This window comes from Salmo salar, chromosome 05 (genome assembly GCF_965601325.2).
Source record: "Salmo salar chromosome 05, fSalSal1, whole genome shotgun sequence".
NCBI classification, from domain to species: Eukaryota; Metazoa; Chordata; class Actinopteri; order Salmoniformes; family Salmonidae; genus Salmo; species Salmo salar.
This window is the reverse complement of record NC_138295.1, coordinates 64,783,841-64,810,439: the sequence shown is the minus strand read 5'-3', so window position 1 is coordinate 64,810,439 and position 26,599 is coordinate 64,783,841. Positions and strand designations below refer to the sequence as shown.

The window sequence follows — 26,599 nt, the reverse complement described above, 5'->3', positions numbered from 1 at the left end:
CATATAGGTCTCTGCTGTACACAACCACTACACAACCATATAGGTCTCTGCTGTACACAACCACTACACAACCACTACACAACCATATAGGTCTCTGCTGTACACAACCACTACACAACCATATAGGTCTCTGCTGTACACAACCACTACACAACCATATAGGTCTCTGCTGTACACAACCACAACACAACCATATAGGTCTCTGCTGTCCAGAACCACTACACAACCACTACACAACCATATAGGTCTCTGCTGTACACAACGACTACACAACCACTACACAACCATATAGGTCTCTGCTGTACACAACCACTACACAACCATATAGGTCTCTGCTGTACACAACCACAACACAACCATATAGGTCTCTGCTGTACACAACCACTACACAACCACAACACAACCATATAGGTCTCTGCTGTACACAACCACTACACAACCACAACACACCAATATAGGTCTCTGCTGTACACAACCACTACACAACCATATAGGTCTCTGCTGTACACAACCACTACACAACCACGACACAACCATATAGGTCTCTGCTGTACACAACCACTACACAACCAGTACACAGCCATATAGGTCTCTGCTGTACACAACCACAACACAACCATATAGGTCTCTGCTGTACACAACCACTACACAACCACTACACAACCACTACACAACCACAACACAACCACTACACAACCACTACACAACCACAACACACCCATATAGGTCTCTGCTGTACACAACCACTACACAACCATATAGGTCTCTGCTGTACACAACCACTACACAACCACTACACAACCATATAGGTCTCTGCTGTACACAACGACTACACAACCACTACACAACCATATAGGTCTCTGCTGTACACAACCACTACACAGCCTTACAACACAACCATATAGGTCTCTGCTGTACACAACCACAACACAACCATATAGGTCTCTGCTGTACACAACCACTACACAACCATATAGGTCTCTGCTGTACACAACCACAACACAACCACAACACAACCATATAGGTCTCTGCTGTACACAACCACAACACAACCACTACACAACCATATAGGTATCTGCTGTACACAACCACTACACAACCACTACACAACCACATAGGTCTCTGCTATACACAACCACTACACAACCATATAGGTATCTGCTGTACACAACCACTACACAACCACTACACAACCATATAGGTCTCTGCTGTACACAACCACTACACAACCACTACACAACCATATAGGTCTCTGCTGTACACAACCACAACACAACCATATAGGTCTCTGCTGTACACAACCACTACACAACCACAACACAACCATATATGTCTCTGCTGTACACAACCACAACACAACCACTACACAACCATAGGTCTCTGCTGTACACAACCACTACACAACCACTACACAACCATATAGGTCTCTGCTGTACACAACCACTACACAACCACTACACAACCATATAGGTCTCTGCTGTACACAACCACTACACAACCATATAGGTCTCTGCTGTACACAACCACTACACAACCATATAGGTCTCTGCTGTACACAACCACTACACAACCATATAGGTCTCTGCTGTACACAACCACTACACAACCACGACACAACCATATAGGTCTCTGCTGTACACAACCACTACACAACCATATAGGTATCTGCTGTACACAACCACTACACAACCACTACACAACCATATAGGTCTCTGCTGTACACAACCACTACACAACCACTACACAACCATATAGGTATCTGCTGTACACAACCACTACACAACCATATAGGTCTCTGCTGTACACAACCACTACACAACCACTACACAACCATATAGGTCTCTGCTGTACACAACCATAGGTTGCTGCTGTCCTAAATCACTATACAACCACTACATAACAATTACATAACTACTACACAACCCCTACAACCACAGGCTTCTGCTGTACAGCAAGGGGAGGAGCCTCCTCTGGTTCCTGGAGCTGTGAGCTCATGCCCTCTGGGGACTCCATTTCCCACAATGCAGCTGGTGCTGCTCTCTGCCTCTATGAGATGAATGGACTGGGCTGGGGAAATCAATGACATTGCTATGCTAAAATTTTGAGTGAAAAGAAAGCCAATTATTTAAATAAATAAAAATGTATCCCCAATTTCGTGGTATCCAATTGGTAGTTACAGTCTTGTCTCATCGCTGCAACTCCCACATGGACTCGGGAGAGGCGAAAGTCGAGAGCCGTGCGTCCTCTGAAACACAACCCAGCCAAGCCACACTGCTTCTTGACACAATACCCGCTTAACCCGGAAGCCAGCCGCACCAATGTGTCAGAGGAAACACCGTACACCTGGCCACCGTGTCAGCGTGCATTGCGCCCGGCCCGCCACAGGAGTCGCTAGTGCGCAATGGGACAAGGATATCCCTGCCGGCCAAACCCTCCCTAACCCGGACGACGCTGGGCCAATTGTGCGTTGCCCCATGGGTCTCCCGGTCGTGTCCGGCTGCGACAGAGCCTGGACTCGAACCAGAATCTCTGGTGGCACAGCTAGCACTTCCTTAGAACACTGTGCCACTCGGGAGGCCCCAAGAAAGCCAATTCTTGGTCAAACCTTTTCCTAAGCCCTCCACCCCCACCCTCACCCCCTTTACCTACCACACACACACACACGTACATACACACACACACACACACACAATTTGTGAGGAAGCACAGGGTTTAGCCAGCATTCTTTTTCCTCACATCAAGTTGTAACTTTACTGACCCACAGAATTGTCAGGACCTGTGTGTTGATGGGAAATCTTCCTAGTAACAAGTATGTAGAGAAGCAGGAGCAAGAGAGATAAAAGGTTGAGTCATGCAGGATGTCTAGGCTAGTCTTAGAAGTCTATCATTATGGTCAACATACTGGCATTCATTAACAACTCTGGACAGACAGGGTACATATCCCTCTGGAGTAAAGTCCCTCTGGAGTAAAATACAGTACATACATGGGGGTGGGGACCGAAGCATCCTCTATCGCCCTGCTCTTTAGACAAGATGGAGCAGAGGGTGTAGAACCCGGACAGGGCCACGGTGGCAGACGTTTTAGACCCAGAATAGCACTATCTCGGTGGGAGTCCCTCACATGAGGCAGCTGCTGTAATTAGGGCTGTCAGTGGAGGCCCCTGGTGAGCACTGGGACACAGATAATGACTCAGCCAACAAGACAAGGACCGGAGGAGGGGGGAGTGGCTGCAGAGACAGGGTCTCCTCCGCCGTGGGGCACCATGGGGCACCAGGTCACTCTCTGGAAGAAGTGGACCCCCAGGTCTCCTCTGGGCCTGCTGGGGTTACCCCAACCAGGGCTGCTGATCCTGGGCTGCGGATCTGTGGATCCTCCCTGTGGCCCTGGGACTCTGCATCCCAGGGTGTGTGGGTGAGGAGGGGTCCCGGATCTGTCATTACTGTAACAGTCAGAGGTTCAGTGAAGCATGGGGAGCTGACCGGCTGCTGCAGCAGGCATACCGCTAGCTGGCTACAGTCTGTTTGAAGTGCCAGTGGACCTGGAGTGATGGATGCTTGGTTAATTGGAGTAGTGTGCACTGCCTTTAATCCTTCCATATTGCATCACATCACCTGGTATTGGTGCTGTTCGTTAACTAAACTCACAGTACATGGATGGATGTTTCTCTGAACAAATCAGAGCTCTAGAACATCTTATGGCTGCTATAGAGACTACATCTGATTGGAAACAAAAAGTGGAATAAGTTGAGCTACTGTATATTGTAAGGATAAGAGGCTAGTATGGGAAAACAACCAATCAATATCAGAGGGACAAGCACTAGAACCCTCAAACTCAAATCTGGACCTTGAAGCCAGTTCCACTCCTTTTTTGAATTGTTTCCCTCTAATATGATTTAGACCTGGGACGACAGGTGGGTGCAATGAATGATCAGATAGAACAGAAAACCAGCAGGCTCTTGTTATGGAGGAAAAATGACAGAGGGTTCAGACACATGGGCTCTGGGAAGTCAATGGGTTCTCCTCCATTCATGTTCAGCAGCATAGTCATTCTTAGAGAGGACATTCTGAATTGTCTACCATTGTCTTGGTAGCAGGGACAGGGACTTGGCAAGCCCGACACACCTGGAGGCTTGTCTCTCTCCCTGTCTCTCTCGCTGTCTCTCTCCCTGTTTCTCACTCTCTCTCTCCCTGTCTGTCTCTCCCTGTCTCTCCCTGTCTCTCACTCTCTCTCTCTCTCTCCCTGTCTCTCTCTCTCTCTGTCTCGCCCTGTCTCTCACTCTGTTTCTCCATGTCTCTCCCTGTCTCTCACTCTCTCTCTCTCTCCCTGCCTCTCTCTCTCTGTCTCGCCCTGTCTCTCACTCTGTTTCTCCCTGTCTCTCCCTGTCTCTCTCTCTCTCTGTGTCTCTGTCTCTCCCTTTCTCTTTCCCTGTCTCTCCCTGTCTCTCTCTCTCTGTCTCTCCATGTCTCTCTGTCTCTCCCTGTCTCTCCCTATCTCTCTCTATCTATCTCTCTCTCTCTCCCTGCCTCTCTCTGTCTCTCCCTGTCTCTCTCTATCTCTCTCTCTCCCTGCCTCTCTCTGTCTCTCCCTGTCTCTCTCAATCTCTCTCTCTCTCTCCCTGACTCTCTTTGTCTCTCCCTGTCTCTCTCTCTCTCTCTCTCTCTCTCTCTCTCTCCCTGCCTCTCTCTGTCTCTGCCTGTCTCTCTCTCTCTCTCTCTCTCCCTGCCTCTCTCTGTCTCTCTCTGTCTCTCTCTCTCTCTGTCTCTCTCTGTCTCTCTCTCTCTCTCTCTCTCTCTGTATCTCTCTGTCTCTCTCTCTGTCTCTCTCTGTCTCTCTCTCTCTCTGTCTCTCTCTGTCTCTCTCTGTCTCTCTCTCCCTCCCTGTATCTCTCTGTCTCTCTCTGTCTCTCTCTCCCTCCCTGTATCTCTCTGTCTCTCTCTGTCTCTCTCTGTCTCTCTGTCTCTCTGTCTCTCTCTCCCTCCCTGTATCTCTCTGTCTCTCTCTGTCTCTCTCTCTCTCTCTGTCTCTCTCTGTCTCTCTCTGTCTCTCTCTCCCTCCCTGTATCTCTCTGTCTCTCTCTCTCTGTCTCTCTCTGTCTCTCTCTCTCTCTGTCTCTCTCTCTCTCTCTCCCTCCCTGTATCTCTCTGTCTCTCTCTGTCTCGCTCTCTCTCTGTCTCTGTATCTCTCTGTCTCTCTCTCTCTCTGTCTCTCTCTGTCTCTCTCTCCCTCCCTGTATCTCTCTGTCTCTCTCTGTCTCTCTCTGTCTCTGTCTCTCTCGGTCTCTCTCGCCCTCCCTGTCTCTCTCTGTCTCTCTCTGTCTCTCTCTGTCTCTCTCTCTCTCCCTCCCTGTATCTCTCTGTCTCTCTCTCTGTCTCTCTGTCTCTCTCTGTCTCTCTCTCTCTCTGTATCTCTCTCTCTCTGTATCTCTCTGTCTCTGTCTCTCTCTGTCTCTCTCTCTCTCTGTATCTCTCTGTCTCTCTCTCTCTGTATCTCTCTGTCTCTGTCTCTCTCTCTCTCTGTCTCTCTCTGTCTCTCTCTCTCTCTGTCTCTCTCTCTCTCTCTGTATCTCTCTCCCTCCCTGTATCTCTCTGTCTCTCTCTCTCTCTGTCTCTCTCTGTCTCTCTCTCTCTGTCTCTCTCTCTGTCTCTCTCTCTGTCTCTCTCTGTCTCTCTCTCTCTGTGTCTCTCTCTCTCTGTATCTCCCTGTCTCTCTGTCTCTCTCCCTCTCTGTCTCTGTCTCTCTCTCCCTGTCTCTCTCCATGTCTCTCTTTCTGTTTCTTTCTCTCTCTCCCTGTCTCTCTCCATGTCTCTCTTTCTGTTTCTTTCTCTCCCTGTCTCTCTCCCTGTCTCTCCCTGTCTCTCTCTATCTCTCTGTGTCTCTGTCTCTCCCTTTCTCTTTCCCTGTCTCTCCCTGTCTCTCTCTCTCTGTCTCTCCATGTCTCTCTCTCTCGCTCTCTCTCTGTCTCTCCCTGTCTCTCCCTATCTCTCTCTCTCTCTCCCTGACTCTCTCTGTCTCTCCCTGTCTCTCTCTCTCTCTCTCTCTCTCTCTCTCTCTCCCTGCCTCTCTCTGTCTCTGCCTGTCTCTCTCTCTCTGTCTCTCTCTCTCCCTGCCTCTCTCTGTCTCTCTCTGTCTCTCTCTCTCTCTGTCTCTCTCTGTCTCTCTCTCTCTCTCTGTCTCTCTCTGTATCTCTCTGTCTCTCTCTCTGTCTCTCTCTGTCTCTCTCTCTCTCTGTCTCTCTCTGTCTCTCTCTGTCTCTCTCTCCCTCCCTGTATCTCTCTGTCTCTCTCTGTCTCTCTCTCCCTCCCTGTATCTCTCTGTCTCTCTCTGTCTCTCTCTCCCTCCCTGTATCTCTCTGTCTCTCTCTGTCTCTCTCTGTCTCTCTGTCTCTCTGTCTCTCTCTCCCTCCCTGTATCTCTCTGTCTCTCTCTGTCTCTCTGTCTCTCTCTGTCTCTCTCTGTCTCTCTCTCCCTCCCTGTATCTCTGTCTCTCTCTCTCTGTGTCTCTCTCTGTCTCTCTCTCTCTCTGTCTCTCTCTCTCTCTCTCCCTCCCTGTATCTCTCTGTCTCTCTCTGTCTCGCTCTCTCTCTGTCTCTCTCTCTCTCTGTATCTCTCTGTCTCTGTCTCTCTCTGTCTCTCTCTCTCTCTGTATCTCTCTGTCTCTCTCTCTCTGTATCTCTCTGTCTCTGTCTCTCTCTCTCTCTGTCTCTCTCTGTCTCTCTCTCTCTCTGTCTCTCTCTCTCTCTCTGTATCTCTCTCCCTCCCTGTATCTCTCTGTCTCTCTCTCTCTCTGTCTCTCTCTGTCTCTCTCTCTCTGTCTCTCTCTCTGTCTCTCTCTGTCTCTCTCTCTCTGTGTCTCTCTCTCTCTGTATCTCCCTGTCTCTCTGTCTCTCTCTCTCTCTGTCTCTGTCTCTCTCTCCCTGTCTCTCTCCATGTCTCTCTTTCTGTTTCTTTCTCTCCCTGTCTCTCTCCATGTCTCTCTTTCTGTTTCTTTCTCTCCCTGTCTCTCTCTCTGTCTCTCTCTGTCTCTCTCTGTCTCTCTCTGTCTCCCTGCCTCTCCCTGTCTCTCCCTGCCTCTCCCTGTCTCTCCCTGCCTCTCTCTGTCTCTCCCTGCCTCTCTCTGTCTCCCTGCCTCTCTCTGTCTCCCTGCCTCTCCCTGTCTCTCCCTGTCTCTCCCTGTCTCTCCCTGTCTCTCCCTGTCTCTCCCTGTCTCTCTTTCTGTCTCTCTCTCTCTCCCTGTCTCTCCCTGCCTCTCTCTGTCTCTCTCTGTCTCTCCCTGTCTCTCTTTCTGTCTTCCTATGTCTCTCTCTCTTTGATCAGAGCCCTTTGGACTATATAGGGAGATATTTGGGACACAACCCTCCTTTGTTCACCTCTGCTAATGAGAGAAGACTGGTTAACTGAGGCATTCAGCGGGAAAGAGGGGGAGGAGGGAAAAATGGATGGAGGGGAGGAAGGGGAGGGAGAGGTGGAGAGGAGGGAAAAATGGATGGAGGGGAGGAAGGGGAGGGAGAGGTGGAGAGGAGGGAAAAATGGATGGAGGGGAGGAAGGGGAGGGAGAGGTGGAGAGGAGGGAGTGTCACGACTTCCACCGGAGTTGGTCCCTCTCCTTGTTCGAGGGGCGTTCGGTGGTCGACGTCACCGGTTTTCTAGTCACCACCGATCCACATTTCATTTTCCATTTGTTTTGTCTTCATTATACACACCTGGTTTCCATTCCATAATCATTGTTCCCTATTTAACCCTCTGGTTTCCCCCTTGGTTTTGTGCGTGTTTGTTATTGTCAAGTTGTCTTGTTTTGTAACCTGGATTATTTATCTCCTTCATGGAATATTGTTTTTGAGTAAAGTTACGGTTGTCACTCATCTCTGTGTCCTGCGCCTGACTCCGCCTTACCCGCATCACCTAGACTTATGACAGGGAGGCCACACAGGGAACATGACAGGGTGATCATACATCTGCATTTAGTCCCTTAGCTACACTCTTATCCAGAGGGTCTTACTTAAAATAAGTGTACTCACCTATTGTAGGTAAAACCACTCTCTGCAAAAGTAACATCCCAGCCCACCATCTCTACTCGTCGCGTGACCCACTGGTTGATGCTTATTTATAAACCCCCCTCAGGCCTCACTCCCCCCTATCTGAGATACCTACTGCAGCCCTCATCCTCCACATACAACACCCGTTCTGCCAGTCACAGTCTGTTAAAGGTCCCCAAAGCACACACATCCTGGGTCGCTCCTCTTTTCAGCTGCAACAAACACTCAGACTGGACAGTTTTATCTCAATCTCTTCATTCAAAGACTCAATCATGGACACTCTTACTGACAGTTGTGGCTGCTTCGCATGCTGTATTGTTCTCTCTACCTTTCTTGCCCTTTTGTGCTGTTGTCTGTGCCCAATAATGTATGTACCATGTTTTGCGCTTCTACCATGCTGTTGTCATGTTGCTACCATGCTGTGTTTTCATGTGTTGCTGCCATGCTATGTTGTTGCCTTAGGTCTCTCTTTCTGTAGTGTTGTGGTGTCTCCCTTGTCGTGATGTGTGTTTTGTCCTATATTTGTATTTTATTTTGTATTTTTAATCCCAGCCCCAGTCCCTGCGGGAGGCCTTTTGCCTTTTGGTAAGTCGTCATTGTGAATAAGAATTTGTTCTTAACTGACTTGCCTAGTTAAATAAAGTTTAATTTAAAAAATGAAAAACACCCCAGTCTGTGTACATCTGAAAATAATGAACTTTAGAAATAGTGACTGAGTGACCATGTTGCCTGTAAGGTAGACTAGCATCCCTGCTGCACACACTCAGTTAGTCGTGCTACGCTAGGCTGTGACATCACTGGCAGCCTGCATGGCTCTGAGTGACTAAAGCTGACAATCGCTTTACCTCTGAGAGAGAGACACAGAGAGACAGAGAGAGACAGAGAGACAGAGAGAGAGACAGGGAGAGAGAGAGAGACAGAAAGAGAGACAGAGGGAGACAGAGGGAGACAGAGGGAGAGACAGGGTGAGACAGAGAGAGAGAGAGAGAGTAAAAAATACAAAAAGCACTCAGCGATGGGGAAAAACAGCCATGGATGATTCACACGCAGGCAGCAGCACAAACTGAGGTGGCCTGCCTGCCATTATCTTGGAGTCTGTGAGTCATATTTACCACAGTATTGCTCCACTAGGCGACTTCCTCCCCAGTCCCCATCAGAACAAACCCAACTGTTAATATTTAACCAATGACGGAAATCATCAGCTTTGAATGCCCCTGGAAAGCCTGACACATGACGTCACAGTCTCTGAAGGTACTTCAGACAAGGTGTGCATCCCAAATGGTACTCTATTCCCTATAGAGTGCACTACTTTTGAGCAGGGCCCATAGGGTAAAGTAATGCATTATAAAGGAAACAGTGTGCCATTTGGGACTAAGAAAAGGCCTGACATCTGGAATCCAAAAGGCTCTTTGGAAAAACCTGCATGTTGACCCTTGAACCACTGTGCAGAGTCACAAAGGAACTCCTCAGAACCAGCCTGTGATACAATATCTCCTCATATCTATTCAAATTCCAGAGACTTAAGGAGAGGAAAAAAATACAGTAGTCTTAATATAATCCCAAAACCACAGTAAAATAGAGGACCGTTTGAGACTTTTCCACAAAAAAATGAAGAAAGTTACAGTCTATGTAAACAGAAACGGTTAAAGTTTCATAAGGATAATACAGTATCTGCAGGAAGTGACAACATAGAGATAACTGTGTTCAATATTTAGTATTACACTAAAAGCGTTGTCAAAAGCATGTCAATAATTTGGCACACAATGCTTAGCCTATGAATAGCAATGAATGGTCTATCTACACGCGTGAGCGTCAGCGGCATCGAACTGTGCTGCTGCTCTATGCCTCGAACTGGACAGCGCCGTGGTGCTGAAATGCTCAGCGACATCTGATTCTGCACACAGGAGAGGGAATGTTTCCGTTTCCATAGCACTGATGCAGTATAGTCTGACAGATAGGCTAACGTTGAAAATCATTATACAGGATATATCTCATTAGTTCTTCAAACGCCATTTTTTAATCGTTGTTGTGTAACATGTACGTGATTGAAAAGGAAGTGGTATGATTTGACGCGAAGATGGCGCCCTTTGCTAACCCAACCCAAAGCCAACAAAGTGAGAAGGCCGCTTAATAGCCTAGGATTCAAATGCATTGCTAACTGTTGAAAGACATAGGCTACTGAAGCATATTCAGTCGACTCAAAGATCCTTCTCCCTGCTCATATTATCCGAACATCATTTGGAGAACAGACAAAATGCATAGCCAATATGCTGCTTTATTGTAAACGCTATTTCTAGAGGCAATAATGTTAATAAATATAATATATTCTCTCCACTCAGAACGATTAGCCCATTAGAACAGGCAATATGTGCAGGACGTAGGCTACGTAACCTTTCAATGTGATCAGCTCCAGCTCGCGACAACCAGTTACAACAGGGTTACCCCAACTCAGCACTCACTGCACGAGCACAGCTGACGTGACAGTTAGCGCGCGATGTCCCCACAATGACTCTCTCTTTCTTCACTCTCTCTCTCACACGTTTGAATGATAGTGAATCATAATGGCTTACTTTAGCATCGACTGTTCCTTCTCATCTTCCTTTTTCTGTCGGTCCATGACGCCCAGGATGATCTTCCTCTCATCCTCGGTGAGGTGGCTGAGGTCCGGCAGGTCGGGTAGGGCTCCAGCCGGCGGGGGAGCGTCTGGGCCCCGGGGCCCGAGTGGAGCTGACATCGCTACACACAATTGCTAAAAAGTAATAATAACATGTATTTTTTTATATATATATACCAACATTGAGTGATAGAATGGATAGACTTAATTGTAATAGAACATTTCCAAATTGCAAAATCAGATTGCTACTCTAATATTAGGGTGCAATATTCCATGTGTTTCTTGTATTCATAATCATAACCACTAGCATAGGCTACCCTAATGCAAGACATATCGGTTGGATTGTTCACACATATCCTGACGCATTCCATTATATTTGGGTTTTAAGAATAAGACACAATGTGTCAAAATGCTACTTTTTACAAGGGATGCAGACATGAATTCTATATAGCCTCAATTTTCACCCAATACATGACAGTTATCTGATTGGGATTCAGCGGTTCTGGTATAGAAGGCTGCTACAGCTCATAATAAATACAGAGAAATTAATCGGTGAGGATCACAAGACACATATCCAACAGAATCATCGCCTAATTCTCACACAAACTCCCCAATTCCAGTAACCTATGAGATAGACACTGGAGATGCTGGACAGAGACCATTTGGTTTTATAACCAACATATACGGTCTTCTGGAAACAAGCATTCCAAACACAATTATCCTTCTCCATTCACGGATGGATTGTAGAGAAATATAGAATAGAGCTCTTGCCTTTTATTTTGCAATCATGTTAAATCCCGTCTAACCCATCGTGGTCATCCTTTAGAATGGGTTTGCTCGCATGTTGTAATAAAGACGTCGCCTCTTCCCTTGTCTGTTTGTTTTTCTTTCGAGTCCTAGCCACACACTCTCTCTTTCTCGCTTTCCTCCAGGTTTATAATTCTTGGAGATTTCTTAAATGCACAAAAATGGATGCAATGAAAAAATCCCGATAGGAAGAGTAGGCGGAGCGATGGAGAAGCGTAGAACAAAGCTGAGCGCGAGTGGCTTCATGAAAAAGGAAGGGGAGAGGGGCGCTTGTCGACGTACTTTCATTGACATCAGGCATTTGCAAAACACGGACTGTAAATCCTTTACAGCAGGACCAGATTATAAAAAACATTTGCCTGTTAAAGAGCATTTTCTGAAGAAAAGTGATGTGAAATGTACAGCGAAAGTTAGAAGCTTCATCAGCACACGATACAACTGGCACACAAGAAATGTGCATTTCAACACCATGTCGCTGTCCAGTTTGTTATGTGGTGCAGCAGCATATTGTGGAACTTCTCTTCCGATAGGATTGCCTCTCCAACTGGAGGTATGAATAAAATGTGTTATACAGCATTCTTATTCCTGATTTGGTAACACTTTAGACTACTTTTAACCATCCAGGTATAATAAAAAAATATAAAAAACATTTGTTCTAGAAAAAAGCTAGCACCAACACAATCCATGTCTATCATTGATTTATCAGCTGCTTCTTGTGACACTGCTTCTTAACTTTTTGGTCCCATTGTCAAACACCCCTCTTATCCCCTCTCACCCCAACCCAAGGCCCAGCCCCCTCATCCCAATGTCCAGACCGTGACCCCTCATCCCAAGGCCCAGCCCTAACCCCTCATACCAAGGCCCAGCCCTAACCCCTCATCAGAAGACCCAGCCCTAACCCCTCATCCCAAGGCCCAGCCCTAACCCCTCATACCAAGGCCCAGCCCTAAACCCTCATCAGAAGACCCAGCCCTAACCCCTCATACCAAGGCCCAGCCATAACCCCTCATACCAAGGCCCAGCCCTAACCCCTCATACCAAGGCCCAGCCATAACCCCTCATACCAAGGCCCAGCCCTAACCCCTCATACCAAGGCCCAGCCATAACCCCTCATACCAAGGCCCAGCCATAACCCCTCATACCAAGGCCCAGCCCTAACCCCTCATACCAAGGCCCAGCCCTAACCCCTCATACCAAGGCCCAGCCATAACCCCTCATACCAAGGCCCAGCCATAACCCCTCATCCCAAGGCCCAGCCCTAACCCCTCATCCCAAGGCCAGCCCTAACCCCTCATCCCAGCCCTAACCCCTCATCCCAAGGCCCAGCCCCAACCCCTCATCCCAAGGCCCAGCCCTAACATCCCCCCTTCCCAAACCGTGCTCATGATCCAGGTTTGATATGACGCTCTTGACTTATTTCATAATCCTATCTAAATCCTGCCGTGATAAAGTGGATAGAACACTATACCTCATTAAGACTAAGTCCATTAGCATCAATACACTGAGCCCAACACAAGCTCATCCACTTTGAGTCAGAATGCCAAGAAATCATTAAACACCAAAACACTGATAAAAGTGTGTTGAACTTGTTACCATAGCGACTGCTTAACTTAATCATCTTCGTATCTCAGGTGGTACATAATGCTGCAACAATCTTCTGCCATCAGTCTCCATCTTTGGCCAGAGCTTGTGCTATCCCATGAGACCCATCACTTCAAGCTCAGCCACTATTATCCGTCGCTAGGTAGTTTTTGGCCTGCCTCGCTCTTTTCCAGTTGGTGTCCACATGAAGGCAACTTTGTGGATCCTTTCTGATGGCATACTTAGCACGCGTCACAGCCGACGAAACATGCATCTATAGTAACCCTTATACAAGATCATCCACCTTGAGTCAATGTTAAGAAATCACTGGTACAAAATTAATCCAAAAACATTGGGAAAAGTCAGTCTAATTGTGTGTTTGTCGGCCCTGCAACATGGGTATACCAATTACAACACATACCTTCTTGGTTACTAGAACTCAGGCACATTAAAATGACAATTCAGAAACAATCACCCGTGTTACCATCACTTGTGCCATCCCCATAGATCAGTAGACTGTTTTTAGGATTTTACTGCTATAATGTATCTATCGTTATACCACCTATATTACTCATATGCCAAACACACAAATGATGCTAATCTGAGCCCTTGGTTATTAATTGTATACTTCATTTTTTTAAATGTAAGAAACAAGCGTTGAAAAGTATCGTTGCATCGATATGAGAATCAGTGTATTTTGCCTACCAGAAAACATTATTCATATCAGACCCAAAAATATCATACATCTTTATTAGCAGTGTATCAATAAATACAAAAAACACGATCAATAGAAACAACCCTTAGCATCATACAATCTTTAAGGTTACTGAATCAGTACACACAATAGCTGAAGGTATGTGGTGGTGTAGGGAGGCCAAACATTTAAGATAGTTCCTAAGTTCCTAAAATACTAAAATAAATGTTCTGGTGATATTTGACGGATGTCGTTCTTCTTGGTTTCTAGTGTATTCTTATTTCAATACAATAACATCCCAAAATAATCCAACAATAGCATTCATGAAATCTTAATCTGGTGGTACTAAGTTTCACCATGACAGCTGGGACACTTATGTCAACAAACTTCACAATATTCACCCATATTTCTTTTTCGTAATAAGCCTTGGAGAGGTGGAATGAGTTCTTTCAGTCTTAGATAGGGTTGTGTTCAGGAGGGTTGTGTTCAGGAGGGTTGTGTTCAGGAGGGTGCAGCCTTTTGACCTTTGCAGATTAGAATGTCATGAAAAAACTGAAGGGACACATAACGTTGTCTGCAGGGCTGCAAAATTCTGGTGTCTTTCCCAAATAGCCAGGTTTGTCAGAAATCCCGTTTGGAATATTCCTGGAACACAGGAGGCTGCTGAGGGGAGGACGGCTCATATTAATTGCCGGAACGGAGGAAATGGAATGACATCAAACACATGGAAACCATGTATTTGATCCCATTCTGCTCCAGCTATTACCGCAAGCCCGTCCTCCCCAATTAAGGTGCCACCAACCTCCTCTGTCCTGGAATCATGAGGGAACAAGCAGGACATCCAGGTATCAGGAATTTCTGGAAAACCAGAGAATTCTGGGACTCTTACCGACATTTTGCAACATTAGTTGTGTGTTTCTGAATGTGGCCCAGGTGTGTAGAGACAGTAGTCCTTTAGTCCTCCAATGCCACACGGTCACTGGCGTCCATGTTCCTTCTATTTCACCACGGTGACCACATGTTTCTCTTTCTCCGTCACCACGGGCATGGAGCCAGGCTTGCTGTGCTTGCGTACGTTCCTCTCCCTGGGACACACAATGAGGCAACAATGAATAACTCAAACATCAGGAACCAATTCATGAGAGTATTCACACAGAGAGAGAAACGTTAGCAGAGTACACAAAGGAGTTAGTGCCAGGCAGGTGGCCTGATGTCATAATGTAGAATGCACTAATACTGACGTCATCTGAAAAATACACAAAGAGCATGTAGGCTACACTGCCTTCAGTCACAGCTCCTAGGTACACGTGGATGACATATTACAATGTGTTACTACGTTTCAGGACCAAAAATTAACACTGACTCATATTTGATTAATCATTAACTGGTCATGATGGCACCATCACTTCCCCTTAAGAGACTTTAGTGTAAATGAGCAAAAAGCCCATGATGACCAAGCCATGAGGGACCATCCTGTCCTATCAGTCCTGTTACCCATTAGGGTAAGTGTGCCTTGGTAGGGTCAGTCAGACCTATTCTGGCAGCCAGCTACGGCCTTAACCACTAGATGGACACTATGAGGACCTTCTGCCGTAGTTGTGTTCAGGCGGGACAGAGGCCAGGGTAGTTCTAAACCTACTGTATTAACAGAAATTGACAGTTTCCTTTGTGGTGAGGCCAAAGACCAGGTCAACCACCCGAAAACCTCCTCCCATCAACACAGAGACAAATAAGATCCAAAACCACACTAACCTTACCAAGAACAACACAAAGAAGCCAATTCTACTGATATACATACTGTAATATATAGACATGTGGTTTGACTGTTAAAAACAAGAGTATTGAGGATATGTGCAGGTAGAGTTAAGAACAGAAAGCCACTGTAGGGCAGACAGTAGTGGCATGGGTAAAGGAGGAGCCCATACTTCCTGCGGCGAGCCTCCTTCATGACACGCAGCTCCTTGCTCTGGCTGTAGATGGACTTGGGCAGGTGGCGGTGGCGCGAGATGCGGCGGATCTGAGGGTGGTGCTGGAACTTCTCCTTCAGCTTCTGGCTGTAGTTCACAGCTGCCTTCTCCCTAGGAGCCAGCTAGACCACGGGGGGGGGGGGGGTGGCGACGACAGATAGAGAAATAGCGGGTAAGAAGAAAAAGAGAGAGGAAAAAGAAAGAAAAAAAGGGAGAGAAAATAAAGAGAGAACCAAGAGATTTCAATCTACTACTGAGGTCTACTTGGGTGCCTCATTTATCAGTATACACTATCAGTCCACAATGACAACATTTTCATGAAAAAACTGAAATCTAAATAAAATGGTATAACTATGTCCCCTGGGATGTTGAACCATGGCAAAAAGCAGGGTTGAATATGTTCATCTTTGGATAGACAGTTATCTTTAACACCTACTACTGCTCACTGATCTTTGTGACTTGGATATTATGACTGAACGATATTAGTTATAAGGTGGTAAAATATTGGCTATTATCTACAGTATAGGGCTGTCCCCGAAAAAGAAATATTGGATCACTGAAAGTCTGTTCTTTCGACCAATCGTTTGACCAGGCTAAATTTTTTAACGTGTATTTTTCCATATATAGACACACCCTATGCGTCTCAAAAAAATCAAAAATATATGCATTGAGCTTGTCTGATGCTTTACAGCTCACTGTTTGATGAAATAAGACACAAATAACTCAAGAGGGAGTCAGAGATCAAGATAACCAGAAGAAAATAAAAAAAACCTGTCCCGACTATCCTCCTCCCACTCCTCCTGGATTTTGCAGATTCTGCAGTTAAGCTCCTGAAATTGCCGGTAATAGGCTATATGAGAAGTCGGCAAACTTCCTCATGTGGAATGGCAATTTATCTTACCATTACTACCGATCTGATCTGCGAGCCAGTTATGGTTTTCATATGCACATTTTCGTGGAACAGTTTAATTTAATTTATAATAAACGTCTTTGTATCTCAAAATCATTTGTCATTTAGTTCATCAAAATGTAATCCAAATATGAATAAATTATAAACCTAACAAGTTACTTCTATTGCCAACTAGGTAGAAATATCCTATAAAGCCGCAAGGGATAAGAAGTAATCAGGTAGGCCTATTATGGCGTTTCCACTGGATAAGAGCATGACATTTTTCCCTTTCACGCCGAGTGGTGATTGAAAGGCAGGGAGCTCAAAATATATATATTTTTTAACATCAACTATTCAGAGGAGACCTTCATGGTCAAATTGGTCAGGCCTTCATGGTCAAATTGCTGCAAAGAAACCACTACTAAAGGACACCAATAAGAAGAAGAGACTTGCTTGGGCCAAGAAACACGAGCAATGGACATTAGACTGGTGGAAATCTGTCCTTTGGTCTGATGAGTCCAAATTTGAGATTTTTGGTTGATCTCTGCATGTGTGGTTCCCAACGTGAAGCATGGAGGAGGAGGTGTGATGGTGCTTTGCTGGTGACACTGTCAGTGATTTATTTAGAATTCAAGGCACACTTAACCAGCATGGCTACCACAGCATTCTGCTGTCAAGGCAAATGGTGCTGTCAAGGCAAATGGTGGCTACTTTGAAGAATCTAAAATCTAAAATATATTTTGATTTGTTTAACACCTTAAGCCTACTAGTCATTGGGTATTGAAAGAGTGTATAGACCATAGAGAACTCTGCAGAGTCAGTGTTGCTCTGCTCCTTTTTCACTCTAAATGTTGTTCAGGTTTTCATAAATAACATTTAACAGGCTGTTGGCCTGGTCTAAGCAAAGCAGTGTACATCAACATTATCAGCAGCTATTAGCTAATCTCCAACAAATTGAATTGATTATAATTAGAATAAAAGCCCTGGAAGAGTGGCCACTTGGAGAACCTCTGAAACCACGGCCAGAGAGATTATATTTACTACTGCTCGACTAAAAACAAAAGTACCTGTCAAAATTTTGGACACCTACTCATTCAAGGTTTTTCCTTTATTTTTTAAAACTATTTTCTACATTGTAGAATAATAGTGAAGACGTCAAAACTATGAAATAACACATATGGAATCATGTATTATGTAGCAGTATGAGCTGTGTATCCATAGAGATAGTGAGCTCCAAAAGTATTGGAAGAGTGACAAATGTGTTGTTTTGGCTCTGTACTCCAGCACTTTGGTTTTGAAATGATACAATGACTGAGGTTAAAGTGCAGACTGTCAGCTTAATTTGAGAGTATTTTCATCCATTTTGGGTGAACCGTTTAGAAATTACAGCACCCATTTTAGGGGACCAAAAGTATTGGGGCAAATTCACTTACATGTGTATTAAAGTAGTCAAAGTTGAGTATTTAGTCCCATATTCCTAGCACGCAATGATTACATTAATCTTGTGACTCTACAAACTTGTTGGATGCATTTGCTGTGTGTTTTGGTCATGGTAGCTGTGTGTTTTGGTCATGGTAGCTGTGTGTTTTGGTCATGGTAACAGCCACATTAAAGTAGAAGTATTTAGAAACATTTTATTCTTATTTACAATAAAAGTGACTCCAATATGACATAATACCTTATTTACCATTCATTTCGATTGGGCACAAAATAAATCTGAAACAACCAAAACTAACAGCAAAAGCATCCAACAACTTTGTCAAGTCACACGCTTAATGTAGTCATTGTGTGCTAGGAATATGGGACCAGATACTAACCATTTCACTACTTTAATACACATAAGTGAATTTGTACCAATACTTTAGGTTCCTGTAATATGGGGGGACTGTGTACAAAAAGTGCTGTCATTTCTAAATGGTTCACCCGATATGGAGTGAAAAGCGCTGGCGTACAAAGCCAAAACAAAAAACGTGTCACTGCCCAATACTTTGAGGTCACTGTATGTATAGGATATATAGGTCATACTTCTCATGACTGTCATGATATGGTCATTGTTACTCCAAGTAATATGAAAAATAGGATCATAGGACAAAAACTAAATGATCTTTCACCTTCCACCTGTATAGTTCACAGTGAGGTCAAAGGTCAGCTCATAGAAAGGCATCAAAAGTCAAAAACCAGAGAGAGAGAGAGACACTGCAGTTGCAACAAACACAGGCTGAAGACCTCCACTCTTCCGGAGATCTGACAGTTAGCCTTGATTCAGCATTTCTTTTTAATTAAAGACTCTTCCAGTCCAACTTGATGGTTAATGCTTCATTAGTTCCAGAGTGGCCGTTCTTTAAGTGATTGGGCCTATTCAAACTGCTGATAGCAGCTGGGCTCGTCTGATCTGTTTAAGTACAAAGCTACAGAATAAATATCCTCTTATACACTGACAGTAAAACAAGTGCCAAAAGTTGCCCAATTCTCCAGTGTTAAGCTGCATTAAGGGAATAAGGAAGAGGGAAGCAGAAGGGGGATGGATATTGGAGATGGCACTGAAAAACGTCCATTCATCTCCCTTGCAATTCATCCTTGTAGGCTAAATGCTGGTTTTGGCATCAGATGAGAAAAGAGTTAGGCTAGCCTATGTGTAAGAATCTGTTTAAGATACGCTAAACAGAACCTTATATTTCAGGTAATGTGTAAATAATGCCTTGAACATTCGGAGAGTTAGAGGTTGAAGAAAGCATAACAGATATAATTCCAATGTTTTGGGATGGGCGATGCTAACGTTAGCCTGCTGTAACACCTCTAAGTAATTCAAGTCTATCAAAGTTGCAGTCCCTATTTGCCATACATACATTTTAGTGAACTATCCCTTTAAATCCACTCTATAGTGCCACATTGCCCACACTGACTGACTGACTGGTCAGAAATTGTCTATTGGTAATCAAGAGTTCCAAATAGCTCCAGTCTGTCACCAACCCTGCCCTGCTGTCCCTATTGGTCCATTGTACTTATTGAAAGTGATTCTGTTCCAATTCAGTCAGCATCCATCAGAGCCCTTGGCAGTGCCACTGCTGTTGCTGCTGGCAGCCTTGCCTCCCTCTCTCTTACCATGCCGAGCGTACCATGGTGGGCATCTGGCCATGGCAGGTTGAGGAACTCACAAAACGGAAGGTCAAAATCACAGCTCCAACAAATGCATCAGAATATTAGCAAATACAGTTGAAGTCGGGAGTTTACATACACCTTAGCCAAATACATTCAAACTCCGTTTTTCACAATCCCTGACATTTAATCCTAGTAAAAATTCCCTGTCTTAAGTCAGTTAGGATCACCACTTTATTATAAGAATGTGAAATGTCAGAATAATAGTAGAGAATTATTTCAGCTTTTATTTCTTTCATCACATTCCCAGTGGGTCAGAAGTTTACATACACTTAATTAGTATTTGGTACATTGCCTTTAAATTGTTTAACTTGGGTCAAACGTTTCAGGTAGCCTTCCACAAGCTTCCCACAATAAATTGGGTGAAATTTTGGCCCATTCCTCCTGACAGAGCTTGTGTAACTGAGTCAGGTTTGTAGGCCTCCTTGCGCGCACATGCTTTTTCAGTTCTGCCCACAAATTGTCTATGGGATTGAGGTCAGGGCTTTGTGATGGCCACTCCAATACCTTGACTTTGTTGTCCTTAAGCCATTTTGCCACAACTTTGGAAGTATGCTTGGGGTCATTGTCCATTTCGAAGACCCATTTGCGACCAAGCTTTAACTTCTTGACTGATGTCTTGAGATGTTGCTTCAATATATCCACATAATTTTCCTGCCTGATGATGCCATCTATTTTGTGAAGTGCACCAGTCCCTCCTGCAGCAAAGCACCCCCACAACATGATGCTGCCACCCCCGTGCTTCACGGTTGGGATGGTGTTCTTCGGCTTGCAAGCTTCCCCCTTTTTCCTCCAAACATAACAATGGTCATTATGGCCAAACAGTTCTATTTTTGTTTCATCAGACCAGAGGACATTTCTCCAAAACTACAATCTTTGTCCCCATGTGCAGTTGCAAACCTTTTTTATGGCGGATTTGGAGCGGTGGCTTCTTTCTTGCTGAGCGGCCTTTCAGGTTATGTCGATATAGGACTCGTTTAAATGTGGATATAGATACTTTTGTACCGGTTTCCTCCAGCATCTTCACAAGGTCCTTTGCTGTTGTTCTGGGATTGATTTGCACTTTTCGCACCAAAGTACATTCATCTCTAGGAGACAGAACGCGTCTCCTTCCTGAGCGGTATGACGGCTGCGTGGTCCCATGGTGTTTATACTTGCGTACTATTGTTTGTACAAATGGCGCGGTACCTTCAGGCGTTTGGAAATTTCTTCCAAGGATGAACCAGACTTGTGGACGTCTACAATATTTTTTCCTGAGGTCTTTGCTGATTTCTTTTGATTTTCCCATGATGTCAAGTAAGGTAGGCCTTGAAATACATCCACAGGTACAACTCCAATTGACTAATTATGTCAATTAGCCTATCAGAAGCTTCTAAAGCCATGACATCATTTCCTGGAATTTTTCCAAGCTGTTTAAAGGCAGTCAACTTAGTGTATGTAAACTTCTGACCCACTGGAATTGTGATACAGTGAATTATAAGTGAAATAATCTGTCTGTAAACAATTGTTGGAAAAATTACTTGTGTCATACATAAAGTAGATGTCCTAACCGACTTGCCAAAACTATAGTTAACAATACATTTGTGGAGTGGTTAAAAAAATGTGTTTTTATGACTCCAACCTAAGTGTATGTAAACTTCCGACTTCAACTGTAGGCCTACCAGTTAATGGTAAGCATTCGACATTGTTCTAGGATCCATCTTTCTTTCATGACATTACTTTTGATACCCGGCACCTGCAGGTTACAGGACGTGAGTACACTACTTCTAAAGGAGAGGAAGAGGACTGTCTGTCTCACCAATCCCAACTTCTCAGCAGCGTTGGCCTTCCACAGTCTGATGTTCATCTCATCTGAAGCACTCAGGATGTACTTGTTGTCTGATGACCACTTTATGGAGATGACGTGCTGCATGCGCTTGGTGTGGTACACCTCCCTGTGAAGTCACACACACAGAACACAATGTTGTGTCATCTCTAAACATGTCGACACCTGTAGAAAAATAAATACAACCAAAGCTGATAATAAACGCCCAATCTGCTGGAACCCAGTGTCTGAACCCCTGGCACCACTAACCTGCTGTGGCCACTGTCTTTGGGGAAGATGCGGATGGTCTTGTCAAAGCTGGCCGAGACAAACTCCTTGCCAGTTGGAGAGTAGTCTACATCCAGCACGGCTGAGACATGGTCCATGTGGACGGTGAAAGGCTTGTCCAGGTACCTCATATCATATGTATACAGACTGTAGGGGGAGGAAACACATGCTGTTGGTTAATAAATACAGAGATGAGATGTTAACACACACCACCATGCTTCTCTCATGCACGGTGTAAGGTCAGTAAATGAAAACACGAGATCTCGATGGACATGCTGTAATTGTAAAACAAGTGTAAATGTACATTAGAAATAATAATTATATCACTCCCCAAGCAATTGCATGAACAAAAACATTATTAGCATTGAAAATACACAAACTTCTCTCCAGGAATGAATGAGGCTTATGTGATGTAGTGAACATGTTGTAAACTCAACACATGTTGAATTGCATCACTCACTTGTAATCTTCATTAGAGCAGGTGAAGTTATACGCTTCCATGGGATTCCAGCACAAAGTGTTGCTCCTCATACTCATGATAACCTATATAGGAAATCACACATTCATACTTCAATACACTAACCATTAGACACATTGCAGTAATGAAAGGACAGTACGGAATGGGAAATTAGTTTAGTAATGGGCAAAGTCATGGGCAGTAGGGCTGGATGATATGGGCATAAAAATCTAGTTGACATTTTTCTACTAAATATTGCGAATGCGATCTTACATCAAATCACTTGGTTAAACTGTTGGAATCATAGAAATAGAATGATCTGATCATTCAAATGTTACGGTTGGAATAGAGTGGCTACTTGGAATGCAGTTTTGTTTGGCATGACAACGAGGAAAAGGTAAGGAAGGAGATGGTTGTGACAGAGTAAGAACCAAAGTGTTGGTCAGTGTTTCCCATGGCCAGCAGCATACCACCCTGCATCCCACTGCTGCCTCCCACTGCACTCCTTCCTCACCCCTGTAACTACTCCCCAGGTTGTTACTGTTCTCAGTCAATTTACCTGGTTAAATAAATCAAATGGGACCCTAATTAGGTTAAAATATATATATTTAGACAAAGATTTTACAACATTATTTGTCTTTTCCTCTCTGATTAAGAACAAACTGTTTCACAAACAATGATGATATACTCCACCACTGGTTCCATCCAATATTAGAACAAAAGATTGCTAGCAAGATTTGCACTCAGTGGAATTAGCTAGGAAGCGATTAGCCTTGCTAACAAATTCTAGGCACATGTTCAGCTAACTAGTGTTTTGCAGAAAGCAAGTTACACAAATGAATAGTATAATAAAGAAAACGTGAATTTATATTAAGAAGCAAAGTGGAAAGCTGTGTCGTTCTTGTTAGAAAACAAATCTGTTGACTGCATGGTCAATGCATGCAATGAATCTGGAGCACGAGGAACTGCCTGCTTGAGTGACAGGGGCTTTGTGTGTGTGGGATTGGGAAGTGGCCAAAAGAGGAGAGGAGAACTCGTCAACTAAAGTAATATATAAAAACTAAAAACGGGCATTACAGACGGACGGCTAAGTGGCATTTCAAAATATCGCAGCCTCTTGCGATATGGATATTGCGCATGTCAATATTTCAATTTACATTCAAATTTGATTAATCGTGCAGTTCTAATGGGTAGCATCACAAATGGCACCCTACGAGCCCTCGCCAAATGGTAGTGCACTAAATAGGGTGTCATTTGGGATGCACCCAAGGACATAGAAATGTACCTTTTTAAGAGGTGTAGCTTCCCTCATGTCATACAGCACAATACTTCTGTCAGAGGCACAACTTGCTAGAAGTTCAGTCTGAGGAGAAAAGCGGGAAGGTCAAGAATTAAACTTTTTTAAATCCACTAACATACAATTCTGTGTTTTATACAACCTTTGACCTACATAGTCCTGATATGCATATAGCCTCCATTATTCTGGTGTATGGAGGCTATAGCCAAATATATTTATAACTAACACAAGATAGTTCATCTGTGCGTTTACAGTTTGAGCAAAGGAAGCATAGTGGGCAAAACAAGCAAGGAGGTAGGCAAAGCCAAGCCGAGCTATTGGCGCGTTGTAGCTAGTATTTGCATATTTCCATTAGGGAACGCCTCCTCTGTGAAGTGCGTGTGTGCACAAACTCAATTTGACCTTGCACTCCTTCTAAACAACACATTTCTTTTTTCAGTTTGGCAAAGCGTCAAGTCTATAAATATTAGTGCACTGTGTTCGTAACAGATTCTAGTTTTGGGAACAGAAAAATTTGTTTCAACAATGAGAAAATTTGCAGAATGTTGGCACAGTTTCACCTAGTTCCACCCTCCCCCCCCGCGACTGGACTTCCTCTCACTACTATACATGTTGGTGGTGAGAAAACATTCTAAACGGATACTTCAGCTTTATAGCCTCTGTGACGTGTCTGGGTTACGCCTTCTGTCTGTGCTATAGCAATGTCAGGGCCCGCATTCACCAAGAGTCTCAGAGCAGAGGAGCTAATCAAGGACCAGCTTTGCCTTTTAGATTATAATTAACTAAATGATATGGACATGGAGGACCTGATCCTTGATCAGGAATCCTACTCAGACACTTTCTGCTACAATCCACGCAGAGAGAGGGTTGATTACCTCTACAGGGTTGAAGCGGACGCAGCTGAAACTGTCCACGCCCCAGGAGAAGGAGCGGATGGGGCTGCTGCGCTGCTCATCCCAGATGTCCACCTGCTGGCCACACGTCACAAACACACCCTCCTTCTGGTGGTGGTCGATGCTGGTGAACACAGACTGGAAGGAACAAACATTGGTCTCAGTTACATTTTTAAAGTGAATCCTCAATCATCATCATCACTGACTAGAGGGAATACATTACAACAACCATCACCATCACCCTGACTGCAGAGAATATCTCCAAACCCATCATTCTTATCATCATCATGGGTTTAAAGCCACAATCTTTAATGATGGGTCCACTCGATGGTATGCACATTTTACAGTGTTGCTTAATGAGATCAGATAGGTTAGGTCAGAGATATTAATTGAGCAGAATAATGACAGAGACGAGACACCTCCTCCTCCATACCTTCCCAAGAATAGTATTGAGAGGTTCCTCTTCCTCTCCGTAGCCGGGAGTCTCCATCTTCCACTGTTTGATAGTCTTGTCATCACCAACCTGTTATTCAGAAACACAAGCATGTTTACTTTCACAGAGGTTTGAGGTTGATTTATAATGAAGTTGTGTCATAAGACTGCATTCCAGCAGCGGGCAACCATTCTGTGAGAAACTCAGGGGTGTATTAATTTTGTGTGTTGTAAAACATTTTGCAATGGAAACCGTTTACTCCAAATGGAAAACGTTTTGCAACAAAAACAAGAGTTTCTATTAGAGCAATTCAGATAGGTCCCTCCCAGTTTCATTCTGTTTACCTCCATTTAGCACCTAGAGTAAACGGTAAACCGTTTCCATTGCAACAGACCAAATGTTTTGCAACGGAATCCAACTAATGAATACACCCCTAGTCTGGTTAGTATTCACTAGACAGAAAATGAAAGCAACGGGCCAGAATGGGGAGGTACTATGTGAACTTGTTCATTGCACAATGTTTAGTGTGCCCTAATGAATACAACCCTGGATAGTGGAACAGATACTGTACCGTAAAGAAGGAGGTGCCACAGAAGCGAACGACCATCCCCCTGACAAAGCCTTCATGGGCCTGGAGTGTACGAACACACTCACGTTTGGTTAGATTCCACACCTTCAGCTGAGAAAAAAAATCAGTTAGTCTTACAGTATAAACAGGTCATTTAGATGCATCATCTCAATGCACAGACTTGTCATCATATATGTTTGACCATTCCATAGTTAGACATGTAGCCTATAATTCTTGGATTTGTAATCAACTCATATTTAACCAGGCCATTGCTAACTCTAAGTACAGTTAGCTAGTTAACTACCTCGCCATCGCAGGAGCCGGACAGCATTGTGGAGAGGCTCTTGGGGTGCTTGGCCATGCAGTTCACCCCATCCCTGTGGCCGTCCAGAGAAGCCAGGAACGGCTTGGCGAACACGCGCTCCAGCTTGGTGGCATTCAGGGCACGGGTGTATTCTCTTGGCACCTCGAATGGATGGAGGGACGGGTCGTAATTTCTTGGTACTGTAGGTTACATACACTGTTAGAATAAGTTGTTTTGCCAGGGCTGATTGAGCTAGCTATAGCTCTCTACAGTGGATTGAACTGTGTGAAGTTAGCTAATGTGCACTAGCTGGCTAACTATCTGCACTTACCACGCTGGATATCCAACTTCGTCTCACGGACATAGTCGTCCGGATTCCTGGAGAGGACTTTAACTTTCATTGCGTGAATGTGTATAAAGCTCTATACTTCTTCCCCCAAAATGTAACACAGTAAAATGATTCGTACGGCCATGAGTTTACGTGTTTGACCTCACCTACCGGATGTTGAGGGCAATATCCGCTCTTATTTGCCGGAAGTCTGTTTGTTGCTTGCGTTTACAGCGACCATAGATAGAACATTGAGTTATAAAAACCTTTGGCGACACCATGTGGACTGATTGTTTCTGTACTCTGGGCTTCAGAGATCTCACTAGATTAGATTTATTGTGGGACATTAAAACGTATTTTTTTCATGTTTATTGCATTACAGTAAAATACGCAGAAGGAGAACATTGTATTAATTTACGTTTTATATATTTAATAGCACATCGATAGTACCAATTTGAAGCTTCCAAAATTAGACGGAAATGACAT

At 44.5% G+C, this 26,599-nt stretch overlaps 2 protein-coding genes across 2 annotated transcripts in view; both read right to left on the bottom strand.

The window, feature by feature from the left end:
• The window catches only part of LOC145850388 (regulating synaptic membrane exocytosis protein 2-like), a 74,650-nt gene extending 63,745 nt beyond the window's left edge, over positions 1 to 10,905 (bottom strand). Inside the window, exon 1 of the mRNA XM_082974935.1 lies at positions 10,604 to 10,905. Coding sequence (XP_082831061.1) covers positions 10,604 to 10,767 — 164 coding nt within the window. The 5' untranslated portion in view covers positions 10,768 to 10,905. The remainder of the gene's footprint in view (positions 1 to 10,603) is intronic.
• A 2,863-nt stretch (positions 10,906 to 13,768) lies between these two features.
• Positions 13,769 to 26,328, bottom strand: dcaf13 (ddb1 and cul4 associated factor 13). The gene is made up of 11 exons (XM_014200985.3): positions 26,117 to 26,328; positions 25,786 to 25,985; positions 25,485 to 25,592; positions 24,914 to 25,003; positions 24,463 to 24,618; positions 23,576 to 23,653; positions 22,294 to 22,376; positions 21,816 to 21,980; positions 21,540 to 21,675; positions 15,655 to 15,818; positions 13,769 to 14,814 (listed from the first exon to the last, which is right to left on the bottom strand). The coding sequence occupies exons 1-11, from the start codon at positions 26,184 to 26,186 to the stop codon at positions 14,727 to 14,729; spliced, it is 1,338 nt and encodes a 445-aa protein (XP_014056460.1). The 5' UTR covers positions 26,187 to 26,328; the 3' UTR covers positions 13,769 to 14,726.
• Between the last annotated feature and the right edge of the window lie 271 nt (positions 26,329 to 26,599).

Coding starts and splice junctions, on each gene's coding strand:
- dcaf13 (XM_014200985.3), bottom strand. CDS start 26,186: ATGAAAGTTAAAGTCCTCTCCAGGAATCCGGACGACTATGTCCGTGAG. Junction 24,619..24,913: donor TCAATACTATTCTTGGGAAG/GTATGGAGGAGG, acceptor TGTTCCTTCCAG/TCTGTGTTCACCAGCATCGA. Junction 22,377..23,575: donor AAGCTACACCTCTTAAAAAG/GTACATTTCTAT, acceptor TTTCCTATATAG/GTTATCATGAGTATGAGGAG.